This window comes from Lepidochelys olivacea (assembly GCF_965140295.1).
Source record: "Lepidochelys olivacea isolate rLepOli2 genome assembly, chromosome: 9".
In the NCBI taxonomy this organism is placed as follows: Eukaryota; Metazoa; Chordata; order Testudines; family Cheloniidae; genus Lepidochelys; species Lepidochelys olivacea.
The window spans coordinates 7,921,902-7,948,132 of record NC_140419.1 but is presented as its reverse complement, the minus strand read 5'-3'; the positions used below and the strand labels follow the sequence as shown (position 1 = coordinate 7,948,132).

The window sequence follows — 26,231 nt, the reverse complement described above, 5'->3', positions numbered from 1 at the left end:
TGACTGGCAAGAGACACCCAAAAATATTCAAGTTGGGGACAGCCATTCCATGTCAAGTTACACATACATCGGGTCAGTATAACAAATGCTGCTCTGGGATCTAATCCCACTAACTCATCTGCACTACTAACATCATTATGCATTTGCTGGGCCGTACAGCAGGTTCGCCTACCTGGTGCTATAGGCAGGTCCAGTCAGACGCAGAGCGAGAGGAAGCAGATGTATAGCAGCAAGTGTTGTGCACACAGAGTTAACAGGCAAGCAGGTCAGTAGCAGGAAAGGGAAGGAAGAGGAAAGAGGCAGGTTAGGTTCAGAGCTACCTCAGGAGGGGAACACAGTAGGTTAGTTTGTCACTGTCTGGGCAACTAATAAGCACAAACAAGTTGAAGGCTTTCCTGTAAGCTCAGGCTATGGAGCACTCCAGCACTGAAGGAGCTACTTCCAGACATGACCCGTCAAGGCACCACTGAACAGGGACAAGGCAGGAGCCTGAAATCTGCTCAGCAGTGCAGGCAGAGTGGAGAACACTCACTTGGGTGAGCACCAGGCCTTGCACAGCAAGACACACCCTTGCACTGGGTCTAGACTCTGCACTCCCCTCAGTCTAAGTCATTGGCACTTGCCATGCCCCAGCACAGCCGCAAAGGGGATTTTAGAGTGAAGCAGGAGGGTACTCTGTAAGACAGTCTCATAGCAGTGGATGCAGACATTAGGTTTCATTTTCACCATTAGGCCCCATTTTAATCCTTACAGGAAAATGGCTATGTTTTGGGCAACATCAGCCTTTTGTCTCACATCCCTATGGCGGTAGCCACAAGGGGGCAGTGTGTGAACTCAGTATTGTAAACCAAACACATGAACAGCAGGGAATTTGGTTCTATGCCAGGCTCCTCGTTAACGAGGTTACAAATATCTCCAGTTTTGTGCTCATGCTGCCATTAGACTATTGCCTTCCTTAAACAAGATACTAGCTCAGGATCTGCAGGACACTGTCCATACAGCACTTTGCCGAATACCCTGCAGGGTACCCCACGGTCGCTCACCCACCCCACTGACCACCTCCTTATATGTGTATCCTTCAATCCTTTGAATATTTTTGCCAAACTATTGCTTCAATTTTAGGCCTAGTGGTAGGAATGGGGAGGCTTGAGCAGACATGAATCCTGGGGCTCCAGTTTCTGCCACAGACAGCCAGTGGAACATTTACTGGTTATCAGATGCAAGTCATGGTTGATTGGGTAGTCAGAGCCACTTTGCAGAATGCTGTCACACATGGGAAAGCCAGTGGGGCGTATGGCTCTAGCTCAGCCCACTGCTCAACTGGATGAATGTTGCTTTGCGGCGAGTTCCTGCTCAAGCCACTCTGTTGGGCTGTTTTTGTCCAGCAGCCAGATGGGGCAAGTCTAACCACTTCTACTGAATGGAGCTGGAGAGGTGGTCAACCTCAACTGTTCAAGGGTATTTGGCTCTGCTGAGGCAGCCCCACAGCTATTGTATTCACTAAATCCTTGGAATATTATGGTGTTGCAGGATTCTGTTTTGAACACACAGCTACTGAGACAGGCCCAGCATGTCATCTCCTGGGGGACGCATGTGGAGTGCTAATCAGCACGCGCCCTGGAATGCAGAGAGACTTCCAATTCAGAGTGGGGATTACCAGACATTTTGTAGCTATAGAATTCCTATAGCTGCAGAAAGTCCAGAACTTTGCTAATAAGTGAGAAGTAAGGGAGATGCTGATGGATTGGAATTGCAGTAGAAAGTTCAAATAGGGCACACTTTTTGGAATGTGGTGTGTGATTTTTTCCTAGAATTAGTTCCTATTTATAATAGGGGGTGTAGAGATGGCAAACTGGCCTCCCTTTTTCTGCCCAGAAGCAGGGCCATTATGAAAAGATTTCAAAAGCTGAGCGTTTAGTTTTTCATGAAAGGGAGGATGAGCCAAGCTACAGAGCAAGCTTCTTCCAAGGGAGATCGATGCAATCTGTACCCTGTTCTAGTGCCGGGTATCCCTAGAAGACAGACTACCCCTTATGTGGGTACACAGTATTGACCGGAAGGGACACACTAATGTCTGTCATGAGCTTCAGAGAGACATGACACCCTTTCCAGCACCCTCTGGGAGCTGCTTTGAGAAGCTATAAAGCAATAGCTGGTCAGAACCACCATTTCCAGGATACATTTGTGTCCAGTTGTTACCAGCCCTTCCAAGAAGGCAATGTGCATTTTGGACAGTACAAGACCTTCCTATGGATGTGGTAAGGGGTCAATGTGTCAAAGGCAGGGCCATCTCTAGGCATAGGCAGAATACACAGCTGTGTAGGGCACCATGAAATTTGGGGCACCAAATGGCCCCAAAATTCATGATGTCTGAGGCAGCACCAGCTCCGGTGGCCAGCCCTATCCCCCGGCCAGCCCCAGGCGGGCTGTGCCCACTGCAAGGGGAAAGGACATTCCTAGCGGGGTGTGGGACCTGGGACAACTCCCTCCGCCCTGCCTTTTTCCCTCTGCCCACCCCTATTCCACCTCTTCCCCCAGTGACCCCACACTCACCAGCAGTGACGGGAAGCAGAGCAACCCAGCCCCAGCCCACTCCGCCACCTCCCAGTCACTGCAGTGGGTGGTCCTTCCCCCGCCCCTGAGCAACAAGGCTGGGGAGAAGCAGAGTGGGCTGGGGCCAGATCACTCCACTTCCTGCTACTGGTGAGTGCTGGGAGGGGGGGAGGAGGAGGAGGGGAAGCAGGGGGGATGACACCCAAGCCTCCTCCCCCAAAGCAGCCTCCCACAGCTCCTGCCTCCCCAGCCCCGCAGGCCTTGAGCGCAGCAGAGATCCTCTGTGGGGCTGGTGGGGGAAGAAGAGGAGGTGCTCAGGCCGCATAGGGCACCCTGGTCAAAGGAAGCAGAGTTCAAACCTATTTGGAAAGTGTCATAAGTCAGACTATTTGGAACTGAAGGATGCTTTGTGTAGAGTAGCCTTTTACATACTACAGCTGGATTGAGGCCTAAAAATGTCTTTGTCACAAACAGGGCAGGCAAGCCACCTAGCGTTGCCCCATGTACGTGCTTTTGCAGGTTTAGTCTCAACGGTTACAAGCAGTTAAAGTCCTTGGACACAGAAGTCTGGATTCCAAGCAAAATTTGCGTTCTTCGATAGAGATGCAGAGTGCACGATGAAGTCCTGGAAATATGGTAGGACTCTCAAGCAGAACAATCTGAGGGCCTTGTAGGTACAAGGCCAGCTGCAGACCAAATCTGCTCTTGTTTTTAATAGGTGGGTGAAGCCCATTGACAGAATCCCAGCATGCAAAGCAGAATTATTTGGTTCAAGATGGACCATTGCTAGGACCTGTAGTCTAAAACTACTCTTACAGGGATAACAGCACATCTGGCTCTTTGGCCAGCTGTTGAATGAGCTATGTATGATGGTGATGGAGCCTGAGCTGTATGTGGCAGCTTATTGCCTACCAGCATGAAGATTTGCTAAAAACAGAATGAAGAGCAGTGTTTAAAAAAAAAAAATATCAAGGAAGGAAGTGACGGAGATGGTTAGTTTTAAGTCTTCCTAGGCACTGGAGCTGACTCAGCCAGATTGGGCACTGACTGCCTGGCATGTCAGATTGCAGCAGGCTGGAGTGATCAGGAGGGAGTGAGGAAGCCTGGAAGAGCAGCCTTTCCAGAGACTTCACATCTGGCCTGACACTTCCTGCTGGAGTACAAGTCAGCAGTTTGTGCAAGACGGAATGTGAGTGGGGCTCTGGGCTGGCCAAGGGCGAGGCCACTGCTGGGATTTCTGGTTTAAAAAAAGCAGTTACTGGGAAAGTTAGTGCAGATGAAGGTAGTTGGACTGCAGCCCTGGATAAACTCAGATTAACAAGATTCAGACTGCTCACTAATGCAGGTTTAGGACTTGAGTCCCTTCCCTTCTTCCAACTCTGCCTATGCAGAGCAGGTGAGGAGAAGTGATATTCTCCACTCTGAATTGCATGGCTTTTGCCAAAACTGGATGGAGTGTATAGTTGGCCTGCTATGGGCATGGCCATTCGGAACCAAAGCTGAATGACTGCTGTGCCTCCAGCAATTCCACAGGGTCCAACGTGAACTGCAACTGCAGAATTCTCACCCCACTTGGCCCTTCTGCCTCATGGCCAACTCCTACTCCATAGCAGGTGGATTTCATGACCATCTCTGTGGAGTTGAGTGCATCAGTAAGATCTCACAAGCAATGCCTTCCCAATGAGTTCAAACAAGCCCAATTCTTAGTTCTACTTCAGGCTGTACAGTCCAAAAAGCACTGAACGGCAAGGGAATACACCCTCCTTCATGGGGATTAAGCTTCCCTCCTTTAACACCCAGCCCTCCTTTTCAGGCACATGGAGGATCTTCTATCAAGTGTTCACACTTTTTCTTTCCTATCTAGATTTAAGCTCTTTGGGGCAGACACTGCCTGGTGTCTGTACACTACCTAGCACGCTTCATTTGGGACTTTTTAGGTGCTACCATTGTACAAAAGCTAAACAAAGCAGCATCTAAATCTGTGAGGGCAAGGCCATGTAACTAAGAATAAGGGAGATTAACAGCAAGACTCATCAGGTTGCAAAAAAGGTCACCCAGGTGAAGGTGAGAGCCCCATGGCTTGAGACACTGAGAACTGGAGAGTAGATTGGAGCAGGAGTCGGAGCCATCCTGCTCTAGCAGAGGGATATGAACAAGTTCTCTCCCTAATTGGGCTATGACTAGGACTTACTAGGACTTAGGATGTTTATCTCCACCTGTCAGCCTCATTGTCAGTCAGTTCAATGAAATCAAACTATTGAACATTTGCAAGTAAAGGAGTGATAAGAGCTGCCCCAGCTCAGTCCCCACCCTTGTGGGAGAGAAACAAGGAGATGGAGCAAGTACATCGTAAGCACAGAGTGAAACACTGCTCAGGTTCTCCGCTATGCTCAATCTATCCAGCTTCCTATACCATGACCAGCTCAGATCCCATGGTCAAAGTTTGTGTACTTTAGATAGATCCCTCCCCCAAGAGGCTGAGACCCCTACACTTCCTTGAACAGATTTTTATACCAAGATAGAACAGGGACAGGACAGTGCTACTATATCCCAAATCCCTTTCATTACCTGGCTCTTGATGCCTTGTTGAGTGATGAAGGTTTTCAGAGCCCCTGTCTCAGAGTTCTGAGGATAGCCAAAGTCCAGGATTTCTACAGAAGGGTAAAGAATAATCAGCTCAAAGAACTCACAAGACAAGAGAGCTGCAGGGTGTAAGTCACTTCCAACGCAAGCAGTCCCCACCGGTAAACATTCCTAGAGGGAGAAAGGACTGGGGCATGGATGCCCACCCCGCTCCACAGAGCCTGGAGCCTCTGAAGCAGGGCAGACACGACCAGCCCAAGACTTGCATCAGAATGCTCCTCTGCAGCAGACACAGCCCTGCTGGACTAACGGCAGCGACTGTCTGGGGGAAATTGAATTTTCAAGCCAGTTTGGGGGCAAGGGAGGGTTTGTCCATCTGGAAGTGAGGAGCTCACTAGCTCTCACGGCACTGTACTTCAGGGTCTAAATACTAGCAAGACAAGACAGACATCCAGGGGACACTGAAGAGGGTCTATCCAGAGACATCCAAGGGACAGTGAAGAGGGTCTATCCAACAGCAGAATAATCTATCTTTGCAGCATTTTCTTTAGGTTTTGATTTTCGCATGAAGATGTAATAAAAATCAAAACCTAAAAAAATAACAGCAGAGTAGTGACACCGCAGGGTGAGCCAGCAGGGGAGAGAAACAGCTGTTAGCTACAGAGAAAGAAGTGCACTTTGCCCCTCCAGGGGAGAGCGGGCCACCTACACAAAATCCAGCGGGGATGGCAAACCTGTAATGTGAATATAGCATGACACTGCACATGCAGGAACTGTTACCACTCTGCTAGGAGAGAGCAGGCTTTGAGCACCAAAGGCAGAGCCTGCCATGTAAGAGAAATGAATAAATTACAGCTCTGCAGCTTCTCCTCCACCCCCATCAAGAGGAACCTGTAGAGAGTTTATCAAGCACTAACTGTGACCTTTGGACAGGCTCTGAATCCTAGTACACCCACACTTGTTTTATTCTTTTGATTTCAAGTCTGGAGGAAGATGGAGCTCAGTTTTAGGAAACAGCTGACACTGGCTATCTAGAGTCATGGCATTAGAAATAATTTTATTTGTATTGGCATTAGGCAAGATGAGGACCCAGAATCAGCCCAAGTGCAGACCTTTAGCCTCCACAGACCCAAGCAGTTTTGTATTTTTTTTAAAAATACACTGAGCATCAAAAAAGTTTCAGTGAGCATCCAGATAGAAGAGACTACAATAATATGCCATTGGAAGCAGCTCTGAACTGCACTCTCACCTCAGTGGGAAGAGAGGGCTGAGGTGTTAGCTCCCCAGACTTGCTCGAACACCAAGTAAGGAACAGGGCACATGGCATGGACAGGAATAGCACATGGCATGGATGCCAGCTTGATTAGATTCAATGATGGTTGCTGAAGCAGTGATTTGCTTCACTTTCTCAACATGTTTATGCCATCCTCATCACCACCATAGCACAGGTAATCTCACTACTGAAGTGAGAAGCAGCTAACAAGCTTAAGCGTTTGAGAATGGGGAAGCTCCATCATCCTACACTTGATAACACCGGAAAGCAGAATGCAGGGGAACTTTAAAGCAGAGCTAGAAGCTATATGGCCCTGCCCCATACAAACTACACGAAGCTACTCAAAGCCAACGCTGGGATGGGGGTAAGCTATGGCTGACTGGATCCTGGCAACTAACTGGTAACTCACCATCTAGCAGCTCATAGATCAGCACAAAATTGTTCTTGATGTTTTCCTCGCTGATCTTCCCGAAATAGGCAGTCATCACGTCGCACATCTTGTAGAGGAATTCAAAGACCATGGCAGCATTGACATTCTGCTTGGTGACTGCAGCCAGCCAGATGTTGGAACGCTTGACATGGAAGAAACTGGTGCGGGCAATGTTGGTGACAGGCGAACGCACCTGCTGCCGTGCGTGGATGACATTGACACGGAAGGCATCCACTGCATTCCGCCTAGAGGGTTGTCACAAGAGGCGGAAAAACAGAATTAAACTCCACATGCACTCTGCAGATTGGTCAGAAACTGTAGCCAAGCTGCTTAAGGACTACATTTGTTAAGCTACAGCTACATTTGCCTGGCCCTTATCAGGAAGGGTGTTTGGGACATTATAGCTAATGGGGTCTAACAGAGTTCAGGAACAGAGTTAACATGTTAAATCCTGCAATATACTATGTGAGGGGGATGAGGAAAGAGAACCTACTGCACCTCTAAGAAGCTTTGGACTACAGCTCAACACCAATTCTTATCTGCCTCCAGATGGAAGTTTCTCAACTGGCCTAATAAGAGGCTTCCTCTCAATTCACCTTGCTAGTGCTCCCTCATTGGCTAGCACTGTCAGAGGCCAAAAGGCATAGCAGGCTGTGGCCTAGGTAGAGAGAAACCCAATTCTGACTAAATATACAGCCTGTTACTTCCTATTCTCCACTCCTTAAAGCTTCACAGCAGCCTGGCTTCTACACCTGCTGCCCCCCACAACTTGCTTGATGTTTAGGTTGATTGCAACCCCTTCTGCATGAAAGGAACTGCTGTCATATCACATGCCATTGTGAAAATCCATCAAATCCTACTAGATTCACTTGCCTGATATACGGAGGCAGGCCATGTCAGGAATGGGATTGTTCCCAGATGTGCTTAATCTCTGAACACAGCAAGCATAAATGAGGAAGCTCAAACCAGTAAGTGAAATGTAGAATTTAGAGCATATTTTACTTGTTTCCAGTCTACACTGCTAGTCCTTATACTTCAACTATAGAACAGCAGAGTGGTTTGACTGATAGTTTTTAGAATTCCAGTGGTGCAACAAGCTAATGGAAATGCACTAGTGTAGTTGCGTAGTGCAGGCAGGTACTGTGCAAGCTTCCCTATGTAGCTCTGCCTTAATCTCAACATGATGCACTACCATTCTGGTCCTTTGTCTTAAAACCCACTACACAGTTGACAATTTATGTGCACTAGACCAAGTCCTTACTGTACAAATGCCTTTACTTTTGAGAGATGTGGAATTTAAACCTAGAACAAACTCCAGAGGCTAGCTCTTCAACCTTCTGCATTATGTAGCAGGAAGGTTTTGGCATCCTGGCCACTGCATAGTTACCAGACTGTACTCCCATAATTAAGCTGAAAGTCCATTAAGACTAGGAATCCAGGGAGTCAGGAGGCTTTTTACACTCTTTTCTTGATGCAAGCCTGAGAACTAGTGTCTGTACACCAAGGAATGAGCTAGGAGCCATACAATAGTCCTTCAATACCTCTGCTCTGGGACTGACCCTATGATATAGAACAGGGTTTCTCAAACTGGTTTGTAGACCCCGGGGGTCCATGAAGGTACTCCAGGGGGTCCACAAGTCATGTCCAGAGCCACTGGCCCCGCTGATCAACTCCTCCCCCTCCTTCCAAGTTCAACAGCATGCAGGAGGCGCTGGGAGGAAGGAGAAGGAAAGAGGTGGGAAAGAGGGGTGGAGTGAAGCAGGAGGCTTGGGGGTCCAGGAAAAATTTTAAATCAAAGTGTGGGTCCTCAGGTTGGTAAAGTTTGAGAACTGCTGATCTAGAAGATAAACGCTATTTCTAATAGGCTGTTAGGTATTGAACTGCCTACTGCAATTCTGATGCCTTTGCATTTTGGTAGTCAAGATACTGGGTATAGTTAATATTAGTGAGTTGGATAGTAAATACTCATCCTCAAAATGGGTTAAGTTCCAGCCCCTTCAATCTTTGTCACTTACACTTGATAACATACATTGTTACTACCCAAGAACCTTGAAGAATACTAGTTTAGTTTCTGTCTTCAAGAGGGAGACAAGTTAATAAAAATTACCTCTCATCCCGAAGAGTTTAAGTTCCTCAGTAATACTTAAGTGTTACCCAATAAACCCTGCAATGAATGATAATGCTCCAGGACTGAGCTAAATCTTCCCCCCACTAACACTAATACTAGCCCCAAGAGTCATGGACTGGCCAAGAGAGAGGAAGCCTCAAATGAATGAAACTTTTAGCACATCAATTCCCCACTTTGTTGGGCCAGTCATGGCCTGCCACGCGTCTCTTACCTATTGCTACAGCAGCCAATGAGATGGGATGGACAGAAATGGCGCCAGCGAAGAAAGGAGGAGTGACAGCAACAAGAGAAAGGGTTAGAAACACACACAAGGCACAATGAATCCAAAGAGATAAGGAGAGACCAAATAGCACCCCCTCCCCATTTCCAGGCACAAGAGGCGAAGGAGGTACTTCATGGAAAGTCAGAAGCTGTGACAGCAGTGAAGCAATTGCAGACAGAAACTTAACATGCAGTGGTCACTCAGCAGCCGTCTGTGCCAACAGATTTCTGTGCTGTTTAGTTGCAGCTCTAATTGGGCGTTTAGTCAAGAGCCATACCCAAGTTGCTATCAGTATTACCCAATTTGCACTCTTATGTGCAGTTTATTACAAATAAAATAGCAGACACCAAGAATGAAGAAGCCTCAAAGTGTGAGGCTGCATCTAATGGAGAAGCCTGCTTAGAGTTTAGATTTCTCCTACCAGCAGACATCAGGCATGATATTACTGATCGGACTGAGGCACCATTCTCTCCTAAAAGGCTGTTTTGACTGAAGCATCTGAGGCTTGGTCCAACCGTAGGGAATTATAGAAAGGCAGGCACAATCAGAGCACGAAGGAGAGATGGCACTTCCAGAAGATTCAGATGCTGCACTTTACCATCATCATCTTGGCACAACTAAGACCGAGTGTGTGATAATCAAAGCACAAGATCAATATTAAGAGAGTCTGGTTTGAAATCAAATGCTCAAGAATTAGAGGATACATGCAATTTGTCATTTAATGGCACATTCCTACCAGGTGGCTATATGGAGATCTGCATGTTTAAATGCAGATAGGATTACTTCAGGAGTTAACCATACAAATAAAAACTGCACTTGAAGGTTACAGTGAACCCTTCCATGTAATCTCGAATTAAATGCACTGTGCTTTTGTTTCAATATGGAGTTTAAGAAAGGTAACAAGACCATTTATGCATGCATCTAGTTAAATGGCACTGGCAGATGCTCTACATGCATTTATTTCAAGCCATTCTTTTAGAGAGAAGTTGCAAGCAAACAAATCTCAAGTTTGAGTGCTATACAGAAGTGCCAGGAAATTCAAAGCAATGGTTACTTAACTGCTACTCTGCTCACTGGACACCAAGTTACCATATGCAGTTTAAGATTTTACATATGCACAAGGGGAAAGAGTTCTAGCTACTGTAGACCCATGGCTTTGAGTTTCTCCCCCAGTGTGTAGGTTTCAAGTTTCCACAGAGTTTGGCAGGAGTGAAGGGGCCAAACAAGAGCCAAGGAGTCAGAAGCCTTAATTTCTCAGAGTTCACATAAAGCATAAGCAGCAGCGCAAGTCTTCCCAATCCCACCCCCATCCAGTCTCACTCCTCTCCCTCCAAACGGGCATCCGGTCAGTGGGTCTCAACTCTGGCACCGAAAGACGAAATTCAGGTCATGAGCTACCAACCAACAAGGGCATCAGCAGTGATTGTTTGTGGCATGCATACCTCCCCTCTGTGCATGACATTCATGTTGACTTTTGCATTTACATCACTGTTCAGCTAAGATAGTTTGGAAACAAGAGCCCACAGGCTCCAGGAGTCACAATACAGCCATTTAGGATACTGAGTTGATCCAGCAATGTTTTAGCAAAAAGCCTGGAGCATTTCATACCCAGATTCCACTTAGGACACTGGACAACAGTATTTTTTATTTCCTTTTGAATACTTAGAAGCTGGATAGTATTCCATTCTCTTTGGACTCTAATGATGTGCTAAAGGGCAGAGACGGGCCAGCAACAGCTTGAAGCAGACATGGCTTTGCTATTTCCTGGTTTGGACATTAGCATCAAGCTCTCCTTGCTCACTACACTTGCTCAGTACAGCAGAAAACCCTAATTTAATTGCTCACTTCCATCACAAGTTTTTAGCATGCACAGGACACTCCCTACCAAGTTACAGCTATTTATAAAAACAGCATATGTGGGCCATTAGCCAACTCTGTACCAGGTTCCACCACACTGACAGAAGAAACCCCCAATAATTCTTTGGGCACTTTAAGAGCCAGGTGAAGTTCCTGCCGGAAGATTAATTGATCTTTACCAGTTTTAGAGGCTACAAGAGAAGTGAAAGTGAAGCAGTTTTGCAGAGCTGCAAATTGTGAGAAACGCTTCACTCCAGAAAGCTTCTTTCACCAAAGTTTATGCTCTGTCCTTGGAAAGGGGTGCTGAAGGCATAAGTACCCACTTCACTCAGCCACATTAGGAGTTTGAGCATATGTACAGGCCCAGGCCAGGCCAACCCACTTTATAATCTCCTCACCAACCATGTATCCTCACCAAGCAGCTGTAGTAATTTTAGAGACCTACTTTTATAGTTCCTTCCAGACAAGTCATTTAACATGGGCCTCAATTCCCTTATTTCTAAGAGGAGGAAAGTTACTGAAAGCAAAATCCAGATACAGTATTCTGATCTCCACAGCCATGCAGAGGTAGGAGTTCCCCTTCAGTAAAATGAGGTTAAATGGGCCCAGGCTGGCTAGTCAATTTGCTTAGCAAGGCATAGGTCATGTTTCTCAACCCAGGGGTCATGATGAATGCGTCAAAGGGACAAGCAGAGAGCTGCAGAGTGAGCCCACCCTGTGCTTATCCTTCAGTGGCAGCTCTGGTCCCACAGAGCTGGCTGGGCTCCACTCCTTGTTCCAGGAGTTGCAACCGGGTGCATGGGGTGCTGTTCAGGTTTGGCCCAGCTCCTCCATGAGAGCTAAGAGCCAAATATGACTAAGTGGTTCTCCAACCCCAAGTACCAGATCACAACGCCACTCACAAGTTTAGCCCAGCCAGTGCAGGGTACCAGGCAAACCTGAGCAGTGCTGCAACCCCAGAGATCACAACGCCCAGAGTGGGGACAGGAGCTACTGGAGCTGCTGTTACAATGCTAAATAAATACACTGTGTGTACTTATTAATATATATCATGGGTAACATTTAAGCCAGTTTTTTGGGGTTTTTTTGCACACTAAAGCCATTTACTAGGTCATGACAGGCCATCACGGTTTACAAATGGGTCCTGAGCCCAAAGAAGGTGCAAACTGCTGAATGAAGTACAGGACTGAGAGCAAAGGCCAAGGCTCCAGTACTGCTACCTTCTGTTCTGCCAGGAGCTTTTTCCAGTCACAAGGGTGACTTTCCATGCAAAAAAGGTCAGATGCCTCACTGCACGTTAGGCTCTGAAATACGGACATGCTGGCGGTGCAAAACAAGGGGAATTGCAAATTATTTGGCCCAGCTACAGCCTTTTGCTGGCCAGTGTTTCAATGGATGCTATTCAGATAAAGCATCCTTAAGTGGTGCCATTTTGAGAGGCATTAGAATCAACTTTTAGCTCTACAAGGTTGCAGAATTCATACCCTTAACTGAATTCTTGTGAGACTTTACATGTGGATATTTGCATACTTGTTTCTCCATTACACATTCTGCATTAGTGTAGGCGTGCGTGTCAATACCCAGCAGATCACACAAGGTTCAGAGGGCTGTACGCATCAGATGAAGTGAGCTGTAGCTCATGAAAGCTTATGCTCAAATAAATTGGTTAGTCTCTAAGGTGCCACAAGTACTCCTTTTCTTTTTGATTTGATTATGTGATTCCAATCTGTTGATACTGGACATTAGCTAGAATCCACTAGAGGCAAGAGTTTCACTATACAAAAAGGGCCTTGCATAACTTTTTTTTTTAAAAGGAAAAAGCTGCACTTGAGAGTTGGACTGCTAACTTCACTGGGATGCTTCTGTCTGGTTTCCATCTTAGGAGGCACTAGCATACACATTATTCCTGTTAAGCACGGCTAGATCTTTGGATTCTTGACTTGATAAATACAGAGGTCAGTGACCCATCATCAGGGATTGGAAGGGACCTCAGGAGGTCGTCTAGTCCCACGCCCTGCTCAAAAGCAGGACCAAACCCCAATTTTTGCCCCAGATCCCTAAATGGCCCCCTCAGGGATTGAACTCACAACCCTGGGTTTAGCAGGCCAATGCTCAAACCACTGAGCTATTCCTCCTGCAGGTAAAGTAAGTTTTAAATCTATTCTGGCTACCATAAAGACAATGGCAGCTGAATTTAGGCAGCCCCTAGTGGATATCAGAGGCTTGATCCAAGCAGTAAGAATGAATTGCATGCTGGGCTCTGTAGACCAGTGGTTCTCAATCTTACCCGACCTATGTACCCCTTTCAGGAGTCTGATTTGTCTCGAGTGCCCCAGGTTTCACCTCACTTAGACTATTTGCTTACAAAATCAGACAAAAATATAAAAAGTGTCACAGCACACTGTTACTGAAAAATTGCTTACTTTCTCATTTTGTCTGCATGAAATTTTTGTTTGTACTGACTTCACTAATGCTTTTTATGCAGCCTGTTGTAAAACTAGGTAAATATCTAGATGAGTTGATGTACTCCTGGAAGACCTCTGCGTACCCCCAGGGGTATGCGTATCCCTGGTTGAGAACCACGGCTGTAGACTACCTCTTTTATACAAGTCAGATGTAACCTTCAGCTCCTGGGACCTAGGCAAACTTTGCCCAATGGCTTTGTGGGCAATGCGGCCATATCCAAGTATGGAAACATACCCTCTTTCTCCCCATGCTCATGGGGAAGACTAGCATGTGTCCCCTAGGCCTGGTATGTGGTATACACTCAAATGCCATTTTACCACTCCTGCTTTAACTGCAAATCTACCAGCTTCACTGTAAGTTAGGAAGCATCTCCTTACAGAGGTTTTTAGCTGAGAAGCCCAGCCTAACTAGCAGGGCACTTTTTACCATCACCTGAAGGACACCAATATTCAGAAACAGATCTAGAGTACGTCAAAAAATCCTGCTAGTTAAGTTAACGTAGTTATGAACTAGTCTCACATGCATACACAGCTAATGCAGAGGAAGCAGCTATGGAATGTTGTCTGCACAGTGAGTGGGACTAGGGTGCAGAAGCTTTAAGTTGGAGTCAAGTTACTTACCCGATGTCATCACGGTAGACTCGAGAGATTAGAACCTCTCCTTTGTGATTATAAATGAACAAGCCTCCGATCATGATGGAACCTTAGTCTTCTCTTTCCATATTGCATAAGACCTGAGAAGACAGAGGGAGCATTAGGCTTTTTGTATGGCAATAAGTGGTGTAATTGTACAGCATTAGACTTTTCACAGCACTAAATTCTATCAGCTAGGAGATTAGCACAAATGACCTATGTATGTAGAGTCAGAATCACTGTAAAAGGTGAGAATGAGAGTTCTGACAGGTTTGTATTAAGGTTCTAAATCCCTACATGAGGTTATAGGCTTGAATACACTATCACCTTCAAGATTCTACCAATTAGAGCCAGGTGGAAACTTTACACAAGCACTGATGTGGCTTCTCAACTTGTCAGTTTACCAGGCTATGAGCGAAGCCCCAATTATTCAGGAAAGCGAACACTGATCTGTCACCCTGAAACCACAAGCTTTGTGGCTCAGTCACTCTGGACCTGTGCGTATGCCCTTGCTGGCAGTGCCACGGCAATAAGCAATCTTGAACTGCTGTTCTACAAAGTTCAAAAGGGCATTGGGACAGGATTCTTACATCCTGAGATCTAAAAAGTTTGAGGTGGTTAAAAAAACGTGTTTTATCTGGGAACTTCCAGACTACTTTACTTACTCATGATTTTTACCCCAAGCAGAACTTCTCCCTGACCCCCAGTGCAGTGATAGCCAACTATAGAGTTTATTCATTCTGAAGTTTACTTATGGGTGCACATTTTGTAACTTGAGTAAGCTAAGCCTAAGAGATGAACTTCCTAGTTAAGGTATTAATGGCTCAGAATGACCTGTACGGTTCACATCAGCAGCAAGGAGCTTTATGATACTACTTGGTATTGCATGAAATTTTGGTGAAGCTCTGAGGATTTTGCCTCTTACAATCATATTATGCTTGAAGCTCCAGATGTAGTAACTGCATAAACTGTGGGTATTCAAGCTAAATAGCTTGAGTTGACAATTTAAGCTGTTCTTTTTAAATAAGAAAGTGTTGCCCAAGGGTTTCAAAGGAACCTCAGAAGTGTGACCACCAAGTGTAAGGCAGCAGTATCTGTCCATTTGCAGAAACAGCCACAGCCTGAAACAATAACTCAGACCTGATCTACACTTAAATTAGAACACTCTAGAGAGGTCATTCAGGGCTGTGAAACATTGTTCCCTGAGTGCTGTAATTAGGTCAACCTAACTGTAGGTGTGGCTAGGTTAATAGAAGACTTCTGTAGACCTAGCTACCACCTCACAAATGGATTAACTATATCAATGGAAAAATCCCTTCCATTGATGTACGAAGCGTCTACACTACAGCGGCTGCAGCAGGGTAGCAGTGCTGAGATAGTGTAGACATGTGTAGGCCTGAGAAGGATATATTGCAGCATTTGTCTCAACTAGGTGTTTACCCTTAAGTGTAATGAAAGAATATTTATTCTGAAGTCTGATGAAACCTTGACCAACACTGGCTAATTTACTGCTGATCAATTTAGCCAGAGCAAGCTAGTTATAAGGCATAGCAAGGTAGCAAATTGCTAACCATGGTTGCTGGAATGAAGAGGAGTGCCACACCCCCTCCTTTTCACTCAAATTTAGAGTGATTTCTGCAGCTTCTTAAAGGGAGAGTTAGAAATTCCCTCCCCCCCACCTCAACTTAATAATTCATAGATTCCAAGTCCAGAAGGGACCACTGTGATCATCTGGTTTGACTTCCTGTGTAAACAGGCCATAAAATTTCCCACCCAAAAGCATCTCTTAAAAAAATAAAAATAAAATAAAATAAAATCCAGTCTTGTTTTAAAAATTGCATTGATGGAGAATCCAACACGATCCTTGTAAGTTGTTCCAGTGATTAATTACTCTGACTGTTAAAAATTTATACCTTGGAGTCTAAATTTGCCTAGCATTGATTTCCAGCCAGTGGATCGTGTTGTATCTTTCCCTGCTATGCTGAAAATATTTGTTCCCCATGTAAGTACTTGACTGATCAAAGTCACCCCTTAACCTTCTTTGTTAAGATAAATAGATTCAAGGAGCTCAATCTATCACTATAAATCATGTTTTCTAATCCTTGAATTATTCTCATGGTTCTTCACGGACACCTCTCCAATTTATCAACATCCTTCTTGCATTGTTGACACCAGAATTGAATATTAGACACAATATTCCAGCAGCTGTCACACCAATACCAAATACTTAGGTAAAAATCTACTCCTACTTGATTCCCATTTATGCAGGGGAGGATTGCATGAGCCCTTTTGTAGCTCGTGGTTAGCTGTTCATCCACCACAGCCAAGTTTTCTCCCCCACAGTCACTGTTTGCCAGGATAGAGTCCCCATCCTGTAAGTATGGCCTACATTCTTTATTCCTAAAGATTTATGTTTAGCCTGTTAAAATACATTGTTTGCATACTGCTTACAAAGTGATCCAGATCACTGTGTATTACTGTATCATTCTGTCACCTTTATCAGTGATATTTGTGTGTTTTCTTCCAGGTCATTGGTAAAAACATTAAATAGTACAAGACCAAAACCCGATCCCTAAAGGGCCCACCCCAATAAAAATACAAACCAACCACCTACTTGATGATTCCCTCTTCACAGTTATATTTTGAGCTCTATGATCCAGCTTTTATGACATTTAATCTGTCATGTTAATTTTATATTCTAGGGTGGTTGTTTTTTTAAAATCAAAATGTGTGGTACCAAGTTAAAGCACCTTATAGAATTCTAAGTATTACATCACACTATTAGTTTTATAAGAAAAGATGAAGTTATTTCAGCAAGATATGTTTTCTATACATCTATACTGATTGGCTTTAATTCTTGAACTAAGATCAACAGCCTCCTAGATGCCACAAACAAAACCCAGCTCCTATACCATCAAAGGTGCCAAGAGTCCCAACTTCCGGAACTGCCAGAGGCTGTATGCCCACTGTGACTGTTTTGGGATACAGTTACATGTCAAATCAATGTTACAATGTACTACTGATTTTTTTATTTTTTATTTTTAAAAGTTTAAGTCAGCACAGGAATTTAGCTTAATAGCAGTTACACTAAGGGTATGTGTTCACTACCAACGTTAAAGCGCTGCCGTAGCTGTGTAGTCGCGGCTCCAGCACTGGGAGAGAGCTCCCCAGCAGTGTAAAAAGGGGAGTAGCTCCCAGAGCTGGTTCACTGTCTACACTGGCACTTTACAGCGCTGTAACTTTCTCGCTCAGGGATGTGAAAAACACATCCCTGAGCGCTGCAAAGTGCCAGTGTAGACAAGCCCTTAGACACCTCCCAGTAGAGATACTCATATCCCTCCACTTCAGCAGAATTCAGGGCCCATGCCTGCCTGAAGCTACAGGCAAGTGCTGAGCCCAATATAATATCTAGTATTTCTAGAGAGGAAAAGTATTTCATTGTATTCATGGAGTCTCAAAGCAATTATTTTATTAGAGTTTGTTCATCTTGACTCAGATCTCTCTCATTTCAGGCAGAGTCCACAGATAAGGAAAATGTGACTCTGAATTGACTTGTAATGGTTTACTGCAGAAAAGCCCACTGCCACACAGCAGTATAAGTACTGCATTACACTGTGCTGTTTTATAAGGAATGGTCTGTTTTCCTATGTCTGGACTAAACCTAAAGTGCATTCTGAGCATTATAATAGTATGTTGACTAAGTACACTGAATAGGTACAGAAATCCAATGACCCATACCTATGGCTCTTCAATCACATTAGTAAACCAATTCACAACCTAATGAAGTGTCCGAAAATGCAAAGACAACATTACTAAAGCTTCATAAGAAACACCATTGATCTAACCCAGTATGCCCAATCTAGTCCAGTATCCTGTCTTCCAACAGTGGTCAATGCCAGACACTTCAAAGAGAAGGAACAGAGCAGGGCAATTATCCAGTGATCCATCCCCAGCCATCCAGTCCCAACATCTGGCAGTAAGAGGCTCAGGGACACCCAGAACATGAGGTTACATCCTGACCATTTTGACTAATAGGTCCATCAATGGCTATCCTTCATGAACTTTAGTTCTTTTCTGAACCCCGTTACAGTTTTGGCTTTCACAGCATCCCCCCACAATGAATTCCACAGGTTGACTTTGCATTGTGTGAAGTACTTCCTTTTATTTGTATTAAACCTGCTGTCTATCAATTTAATTTGTTCTTGTGTTACATGAAAGGATAAATAATCCTCTTATTCACTTTCTCCACACCATTCATTATTTTAGAGATCTTTATCATGTCCCTCCCCATAGTCATCTCTTTTCCAAGTTGAACAGCCCCAGTCTTTTTAACATATCATATGGAAGCTGTTCCATAACCCTAATCATTTTTGTTGCTCTTCTCTGTACCTTTTCCAATTCTAATATATTTTTTGAGACGGTCAACCAAGACTGCACACAGTATTTGAGATGTGGGTGTACCACAGATTTATAATGTGGCATTATGATATTTACGGTCTTTTTATATATCCCTTTCCGAATGGTTCCTAACAGTTAGCTTTTTTGACAGCTGCTGTAGATTGAGTGGATGTTTTCAGAGAACTATCTGCAATGAGTCCAAGATCTCAATCTTCAGTGGTAACAGCTAATTTAGACCCCCATCATTTTGTAAGGATAGTTGGGACTATTTTTTCCCATGTGCATTAATTTGCTATTTTATTGCCCAGTAACCCAGTTTTGTGAGATCCCTTTGTAACTCTTCGCACTCTGCTTTGGACTTAATACTAAATCACTCAGAATAGTTATCTGCAAATTTTGCCACTTCATTGTTTACCTCTTTTTCCAGATCATTTATAAACATGTTGAATAGCACTAGTCCCAGTACAGATCCCTGGGGGTCTCAGCTATTTACCTCTCTCCATTGTGAAAACCGACCATTTATTCCTACTCTTTGCTTCTAGACTTTTAACGAGTTACTGATCTACGAGAAGACCTTCCCTCTTATTCCATGACTGCTCCAAGTCATGGCATCTTGGATACCACTAAGCCAAGACTGGATTAACACTAGGTCTATACAGATACTATACCACCAAAACGTATATTGAAGAGGAATGCAACTTTTTATACGGCCAAAAACCTCTGTGTAGAGGCAATTATACTGGAGTAAGAGTGTTTGCTGGCCTAGCTTATTTGCTCAGAAACAGGTATAAAGATGATATACTGGCAAAAGCACTTTTGCTGCTATAAACTGCATCTATGGGTAAACTCTTTCTAGTATCGGCTAGACTTAAGACTACCACTGGAAACCCAGATGCTAATTACAAATGTCATCAGCTTTTACCCACTACATTGATCTCTAACAAAAAGAGCTACTCTACAGCACCTCACAAGAAACTACATGCTTCTCCATCACCACACACCAGAAACAATGCAATCTAAGATCCCAGACAGATTTGATGCCATCAGGAAAACTAGAAGTGGTGTAGAACTGCGCTTCTGTATTGTAAGTGCCTACAAAGCCAAACTTACATACTGCAGAGTTTTACCACCTACACTAATGACACAATAAGTTAAAAAGATGTCTAGCTGCAAGCCATGGCCTTCTTCATCCTTTTCAAAGCCTCCACTTTGCACTCAAAGTACAATAGTGCAGAGAATGGAAGTTCAGCAAGGAGAGAGTTACGTAACTTTGATGACCCTAGATTCTACTCTGCACTTGTTCATGACACTTCAAGTTTCCAAACTATTTGTTCTCTGAGAAAAGTGATCAAAGGTTTTTCCCTCCACAGAACAGCCAAGATCAGCTATTTGCCAGTGAATCCTCATGTGTGCTTACTGGCCTCACAGCCACTAAGAGGTTGCCAGACTGAAGACAGCTTTTATCTATGACAGACAGCTGCTTTAATACAGATCCAGTTTCTGCAATGCAATTGTTTGCCCTCTTCACTCAATTAGCTCCTTCAAGTCATAGTATCTATTCTAACAGCTGCTCTTGTGGCTTAGTCCAGAGAGTCGTACAGCAAAGATGATAGCAGACAGGACCCTCACAAGCAGTCACAAGAATGTCAATATGCAAGCATTTCACAGCTCTACACTTGGTTAACCAATGGCCACATGCTGTTCTTCCCACCCATCCCAAATAAGTAAAGGATAGCAAGAAGCAACAAATGGAAGGAGATACTGAACTATATGTAAGTGGTGTTCCTAGAACACACCAAGAAAAGAAGCTGAACTATTTTGTCCCCTGCTTACCTCAAGGGGATCAGGAACAGAGGGGTCTAGAGATGACAAGTACAACTGGAAGCATGACAAGACTTCCACGGAGAGAGATTTTAAAAAATAAATAAATAAATAAATAAAAATCAAGCCAAAAGTGGAAGAACATATAAGATAGCAAATGGTACTGAGTCATGTATTATCTATGCTCAAAGTAATATTCAAATTCAAAAAGCCAACACATTTTAAAAAAGAGGAAACATTTACTCAATGCAGTTTTAGCCTAGGGAACTAACTGCTACACGGTCGCAAGCAGGAGAAAAGTTGGGCAGATTTCTAGAAAGATTAGGTATTCTTATGGGGTAAAAGACATTACGACTTGGAATAAAATGTAAAACATCATGCTCAAAGGCATTCGCTATTAAGACATTTTCCCTGTGGACATACTATTCTTATATACTTTTCTACTTGAGTTAGTTACATATCCTGAAGCATCAAGTGACAGAGGTTTTTGGACTTAGTGGGTTAGTCTGATCTGGTATGGAAGTTACTTGTTTTTAAACCCATGCCTTTATAAGCTAGCAGAGTTCTGATAGTGATGCAGTGATAATACTTAGTACATCACATATTCAAAGTATGTACAAACAAGCTTCAGCTGCCAAGCAGCAAGGTGGTATGATCCGAAAACAGGATGAGTGACTCAAGGCCACATTAAGTCAGAAAAGACAGGATGCTTACAATTCCTGTGCCATGTCCACTAGCTCATGATCTCTCTAATTTGGCTATTAACAGAATACCTATTCTGCCCATTACCGTCTCAATGGGCAGCTACAGTACCATCAGTAGGCTACATGTAACATGCTTTGAAATACAGCCTTTGGAAGTCACAGTATCCATAGGTCTGATATCTTTAGCAAGGTAACAGCACCCTGCCTACTGGGATGTAGAGCCTATAAATTATACCAGTGGTTTTCAAACCTTTTTTCTGGCGACCCAGTTGAAGAAAATTGTTGATGCCCGTGACCCAATGGAGCTGGGGATGAGGGGCTTGGGGGGGGGGGGGGGGAGAGAGGGAGGGTGGGTGTGTCTCACAGCTGGGAAGGGGAATAGGGTGCAGGCAACGGGGGGTTTGGAGTGCAGTAAGGGGCTCTGGGTTTGGGACAGCTCAGGGCTTGGTCAGGGGATTGGGGTGCGGGCTTTACCTCAGGTGGCTCCTGGTCAGCAGCACAGCAGGGATGCTAAGGCATGCTTCCTGCCTGTCCTGGCACCGCAGACCACACTGTGCCCTGGAAGCAGCCAGCAGCAGGTCCAGCTCCTAGGCCGAGGTTCACAAGCAGCTCCATATGTCTCTTGCCCACAGGCACACCCCCCCCCCCCCAACTCCCATTGGCCAGTTCCTGACCAACGGAAGTGCAAAGCTGGTGCTCAGGGTGGGGGCAATGTGTAGAGCCCTGTGGCCCCCTGCCTAGTAGCTGGGCCTGCTGCTGGCCGCTTCTGGGGCACAGCACAGTGTCAGAACAGGTAGGAACTAGCCTGCCTTAGCCAGGCAGCACCGTCAACAGGACTTTTAGTGGCCTGGTCAGTGGTGCTGAGACCTGCAGTTTGAAAACCACTGAACTATGCTGTTCAGAAGATTAATATTTTTAGTTAGCATTGGGATACTTCTACATTAGTACTGCTGGATAGCCATGGTCAAGTTACAAAGTTTATGTTCACTGTTATTCATACTTGTGGCTCAACTGCACAACTTCAGAACACGAAGTCAGGTGTTTGAATACACTAGGATAAACCTTTTGCAACATGCTGGCAAGATTAGTCCAATTGCTATTAATTTGGCTAGTGCTGCTTGTTATCCACTTCATGTACTTTTACTGTTACTTAATATGCAATCAAGACAAGAGTATGTTGTGTTTTACAGTAGAGACTTTGAACGTAGAGCAGACAAAGCAAAGTTTCTCCATCATATTAAAAACACTGATTCAGTGGACTACAGAGACATTCCTAGATGCTTATGTAATTTGCATGAAGGTAGATCACATAAAACAAACAGCTCTCTCCACAGCTCATGTCAGAAGTCTCTCCTCATCCTGCCTTCAACAGGTTTCCTAGAAAGAACATCCCAGCCTTAAAAATAATCTCCCTTTCAGGAATTCAATATGATTTAAGATTAGACGATTTTTAGCTTGCCAAAGGAAAAACACCTGTTTTGATGAGCATCAGGACCAGACACAATGTAGCTAGGGCCCTACCAAATTCAGGGTCCACTTTGGTCAATCTCATGCTCACTGGATTTTAAAAATTGTAAATTTAATGATTTCAGATATTTAAATCTGAAATTTCACGGTGTTGTAATTGTAGGGGTCCTGACTCAAAAAAGGAGTTGTGGGGAGGTCTCAAGGTTATTGTAGGGAGGTTGTGGTACTGCAACCCTTACTTCTGCACTGCTGCTGGCAGCGGTGCTGTCTTCAGAGCTGGGCAGCCAGAGAGTGGCAGCTGGGAGCTCAGTTCTGAAGGCAGAGCCGCTGCCAGCAGCGGCGCAGAAGGAAGGATAGCATGGTTTTGCCATCCTTACTTCTGTGCTGCTCCTTCAGAGCTGGGCCCTCGGTCAGCAGCTGCAGCCCTTCGGCCACCCAGCTCTGAAGGCAAAGCAGAAGTAAGGGTGGCAATACTGTGATCCCCCCCCCCCCCCAAAAAAAAAAAACTTATGACCACTCACCCACCCCGCAATCCCCTTTTGGGTCAGGACCCAAAGTTTGAGAAACACTGGTCTCCCATGTGAAATCTGTATAGTATAGGGTTAGGGTAGAAGCACACAAAGGACCAGATTCCACAGTCCATGACGTGTTTTTCAAGGCCTTGAATTCAGTAGGGCGTTAAACATAACAAACATCACACAATACAAGGGTTCTTGATATGAAACGCAAATCACACCCTCCCAGAAGACTGCTGAAGTCTAACCAACAGCCATTCATGTAGTTTTCTGACCAACACCTTCATTTGTCTGAAATATTCACATTGATGGCCTTAGGTTCTCACTTGTCTTTGTACAGTGAAACACTCCATTTGGTTAGTAAGAAACCTAGATACTTATTAGCTTGTCATCTTAGTCAAAACGTCAACAGCCTTCACTACACTAGAGAAACTAGGACCCATAATCCAACACCAGTGCAGCTCTACTGGTGGCAGAAATGGTGAAGGCTGTAGCACAGACAGTATTTAGGCAGTTCTGCCACCATGTTATCCAAACACCACACAAAGCTGTTTGGTGGATTATAGATCTTAGTTTTCCTATCTATGATCCCTATATAGCCCCATTACTACTAGGTCAGAGTGCCATGCAATCTTTAGTGTATTTAACCTCACAACTTCCCTGCAAGGTAGGGAAGCATTATTTCCATATTACAGAAGAGGAACCAAGAAAGACTACTGTGGCTTGCTCAAGTTCAGGAAGTCTGTGGCATAGCAGGGAAATGAACCCAGATCTCCTGTGTCAAAGGTCAGTGCCTTAACTACTGGACAATCCTGCTTAGAACCATGGGATGTGTCTGCACAAAAGAGCTTAAAAGCTTTCATGCCTTTTGTCATAAGTAAATAAGTGGGCTGTAAAGCACAAACAGCATGTAGTGGTTAAAAAACACAGGCAACAGTTTAGATAACTGAAACATTGCTATATTTTGTGACTCATAGCTGTTGGAATCAGGAGGCCCCCATAATAAAAATCCAAAATGGAGTTAAAGCAAGCTGCTATGCACAAAGCAGAATGACTCAGTCAGAATGAGCAATCCTGTTACTGGGAAACAATCAGCCTTGAGCGACTAATGTTCTGTTCTTCTCTTTACACTTTCAGGCTTTTCAAGGTAGCTTGGCCTATGCAGGCCCTATACTTCCTCAGATTTAGCACCCAAGAGAGGTACAAGATTAATGGCTCAGCTCTTGAGCTTTAACAACCTACAATACAAGTTATTTATCCTGAAGAAACTTGAAGCAAAGGCTAGCTAGGCTTTATGCTCCATCAGAAGCAGATTAAGGAGATCTTTAACCTGAAGAAAAAGAGCTGTGAAAAAGCAGTTCCAGTCTGCTACTGTGAATGCAGTTACCACTGTTGTGTGTGACAAGCCTGAACCTAGAGCTGCATGTTCTGTAAAGATGTTACAATCCTCGCCTCCCCCCACCGCCCCGCTACAGTACAGATGTGTTTATTCTAGTCTCCAACAGGTACTGTGACAATAGGCTCGGTCTGAAGGAATACTTAAGCCTGGGTCTATACCTGAAATTTAGATTGACCTAGCTAGGTCACTCAGAGGCGTGAAAAAATTCACTCACACACACACACTCACTCAAGCCCCATAGTCAAGCCTATCTGACCCCCGATTTAGACATGGCTAGGATGATAGAAGAATTCTTCCATCAACCTATCCACCGATGCTCAGAGAGGTGGATTACCTACATCAACAGAAGAACTGCTTCTGTTGATGTGGGAAGCACTTATGCTATGAGCACTGTAACAGCATAACTGCATCACTGCCACAATAGCGTTCACAGCGTAAATATAGCCTTACTCTGTTAAATCACATGAGTTTTGAGGGTCAGTCACATGTCAGTTTCTGTATAGCAGTGCTCAACAGGAACTAGATCCTTCTCAAATCTTCAGACCCAACACATGGCTAGAGACTTACCATCCCTTACAGTTAACAGCAAGTTACTTGGCAGAGATACTCCAACTAATCCCTCTACAATTCAATACAACTACACCCAACAGTGAACACAGCTGAATGGATCCAGAAAAGTGCTGGAATTCAAAGGTGGGGAACACAATGGAATGTTTAGTCCATCATATCTACTTATAGATTGTTAAGTCCAGAAAGGCCCATTAGACTAGATTTAAATTCTCTTGTCTGTGTTAAACAGGAAATTAATCTGTATTAAGCCTAATGCTTTAGTCAGTCTCAAATTAACTTCCAGTAAAGCATTCATTCTAGATTTGATGCCATCAGGAGGGGGGAAAATCCACCACTTACTTTGGTGATTTATTAACTATTGCAACACTCTTACTGAAATTTTCCTAGTGATCATTGCCAGCTCCAGTGGGGGAGGGAGGGGGTGTACCTCAGCTTTGTATTACTGTTTTAGCTTTTCAGTTTAGCCACCTTCCATGGTCTGGAAGGGCACAAGGCCCCACTGGGCAAACTTAACTCTGCGTTTAAATGTCCTTGTTTTTGAAAAGTGATCTCAGTATATCCTATGCTCCCCTGCCTCCTCCCACTTCTCCTGGCTCCTTCTTGCCCATTACCCCTGCCAAAGACTGTACTGGTGTGTTTTAGCCCCTTCACAATCTTGTCATCCATCTCTACTTTCCCAGATCTGAGCCTAATATATTGGGGAAAGGCTCTACACAAACATCTGCAGCAAAGGTGGATCAGAGAGGTGTGAAATGATCCCCTTCACTTCATTGAGATGTCTGACCACAACACCCAATGGAGAAGACTACAGACCAACAATAGCTCAGAGGTGTGAACTGCTTTACTTGTCTCAGTAGGTGTTCACGTCCCCTCACTGAGGCATTAGTACCCCAGCTAACACATGGAGGAAGGAGAAGGGCTAAGACCGCCAGATTTCCAACTCACATGGGGGTCCCTACCCTTCCCAAGGCTACAGATCACCATTTGTCCTATTCCCCTCCACCCCCACCCACCCACCGTGAAACACATCCCCCTCTAGCCCACAATCAGCAGCCTGAGACAGGTCTGAGAGTGTCCTTTCCACACCACCAGCCAGCCAGGCCAGGCCAAAGGGATCAGGGAGGGAAAATGTGGTGCTGACAGGCACTCCTAACCCCCTGCAACCCACTTGCG

At 44.7% G+C, this 26,231-nt stretch overlaps 1 protein-coding gene across 1 annotated transcript in view; it reads right to left on the bottom strand.

Moving 5' to 3' along the window:
* The window catches only part of AP2M1 (adaptor related protein complex 2 subunit mu 1), a 42,616-nt gene that overhangs the window by 9,681 nt on the left and 6,704 nt on the right, over positions 1 to 26,231 (bottom strand). The window contains exons 2-4 of the mRNA XM_084639142.1: positions 14,173 to 14,285; positions 6,819 to 7,084; positions 5,122 to 5,204 (exon numbers count right to left, since the gene is read on the bottom strand). Of these exons, the coding sequence (XP_084495268.1) occupies positions 5,122 to 5,204; positions 6,819 to 7,084; positions 14,173 to 14,246 (423 nt within the window). The 5' untranslated portion in view covers positions 14,247 to 14,285. The remainder of the gene's footprint in view (positions 1 to 5,121; positions 5,205 to 6,818; positions 7,085 to 14,172; positions 14,286 to 26,231) is intronic.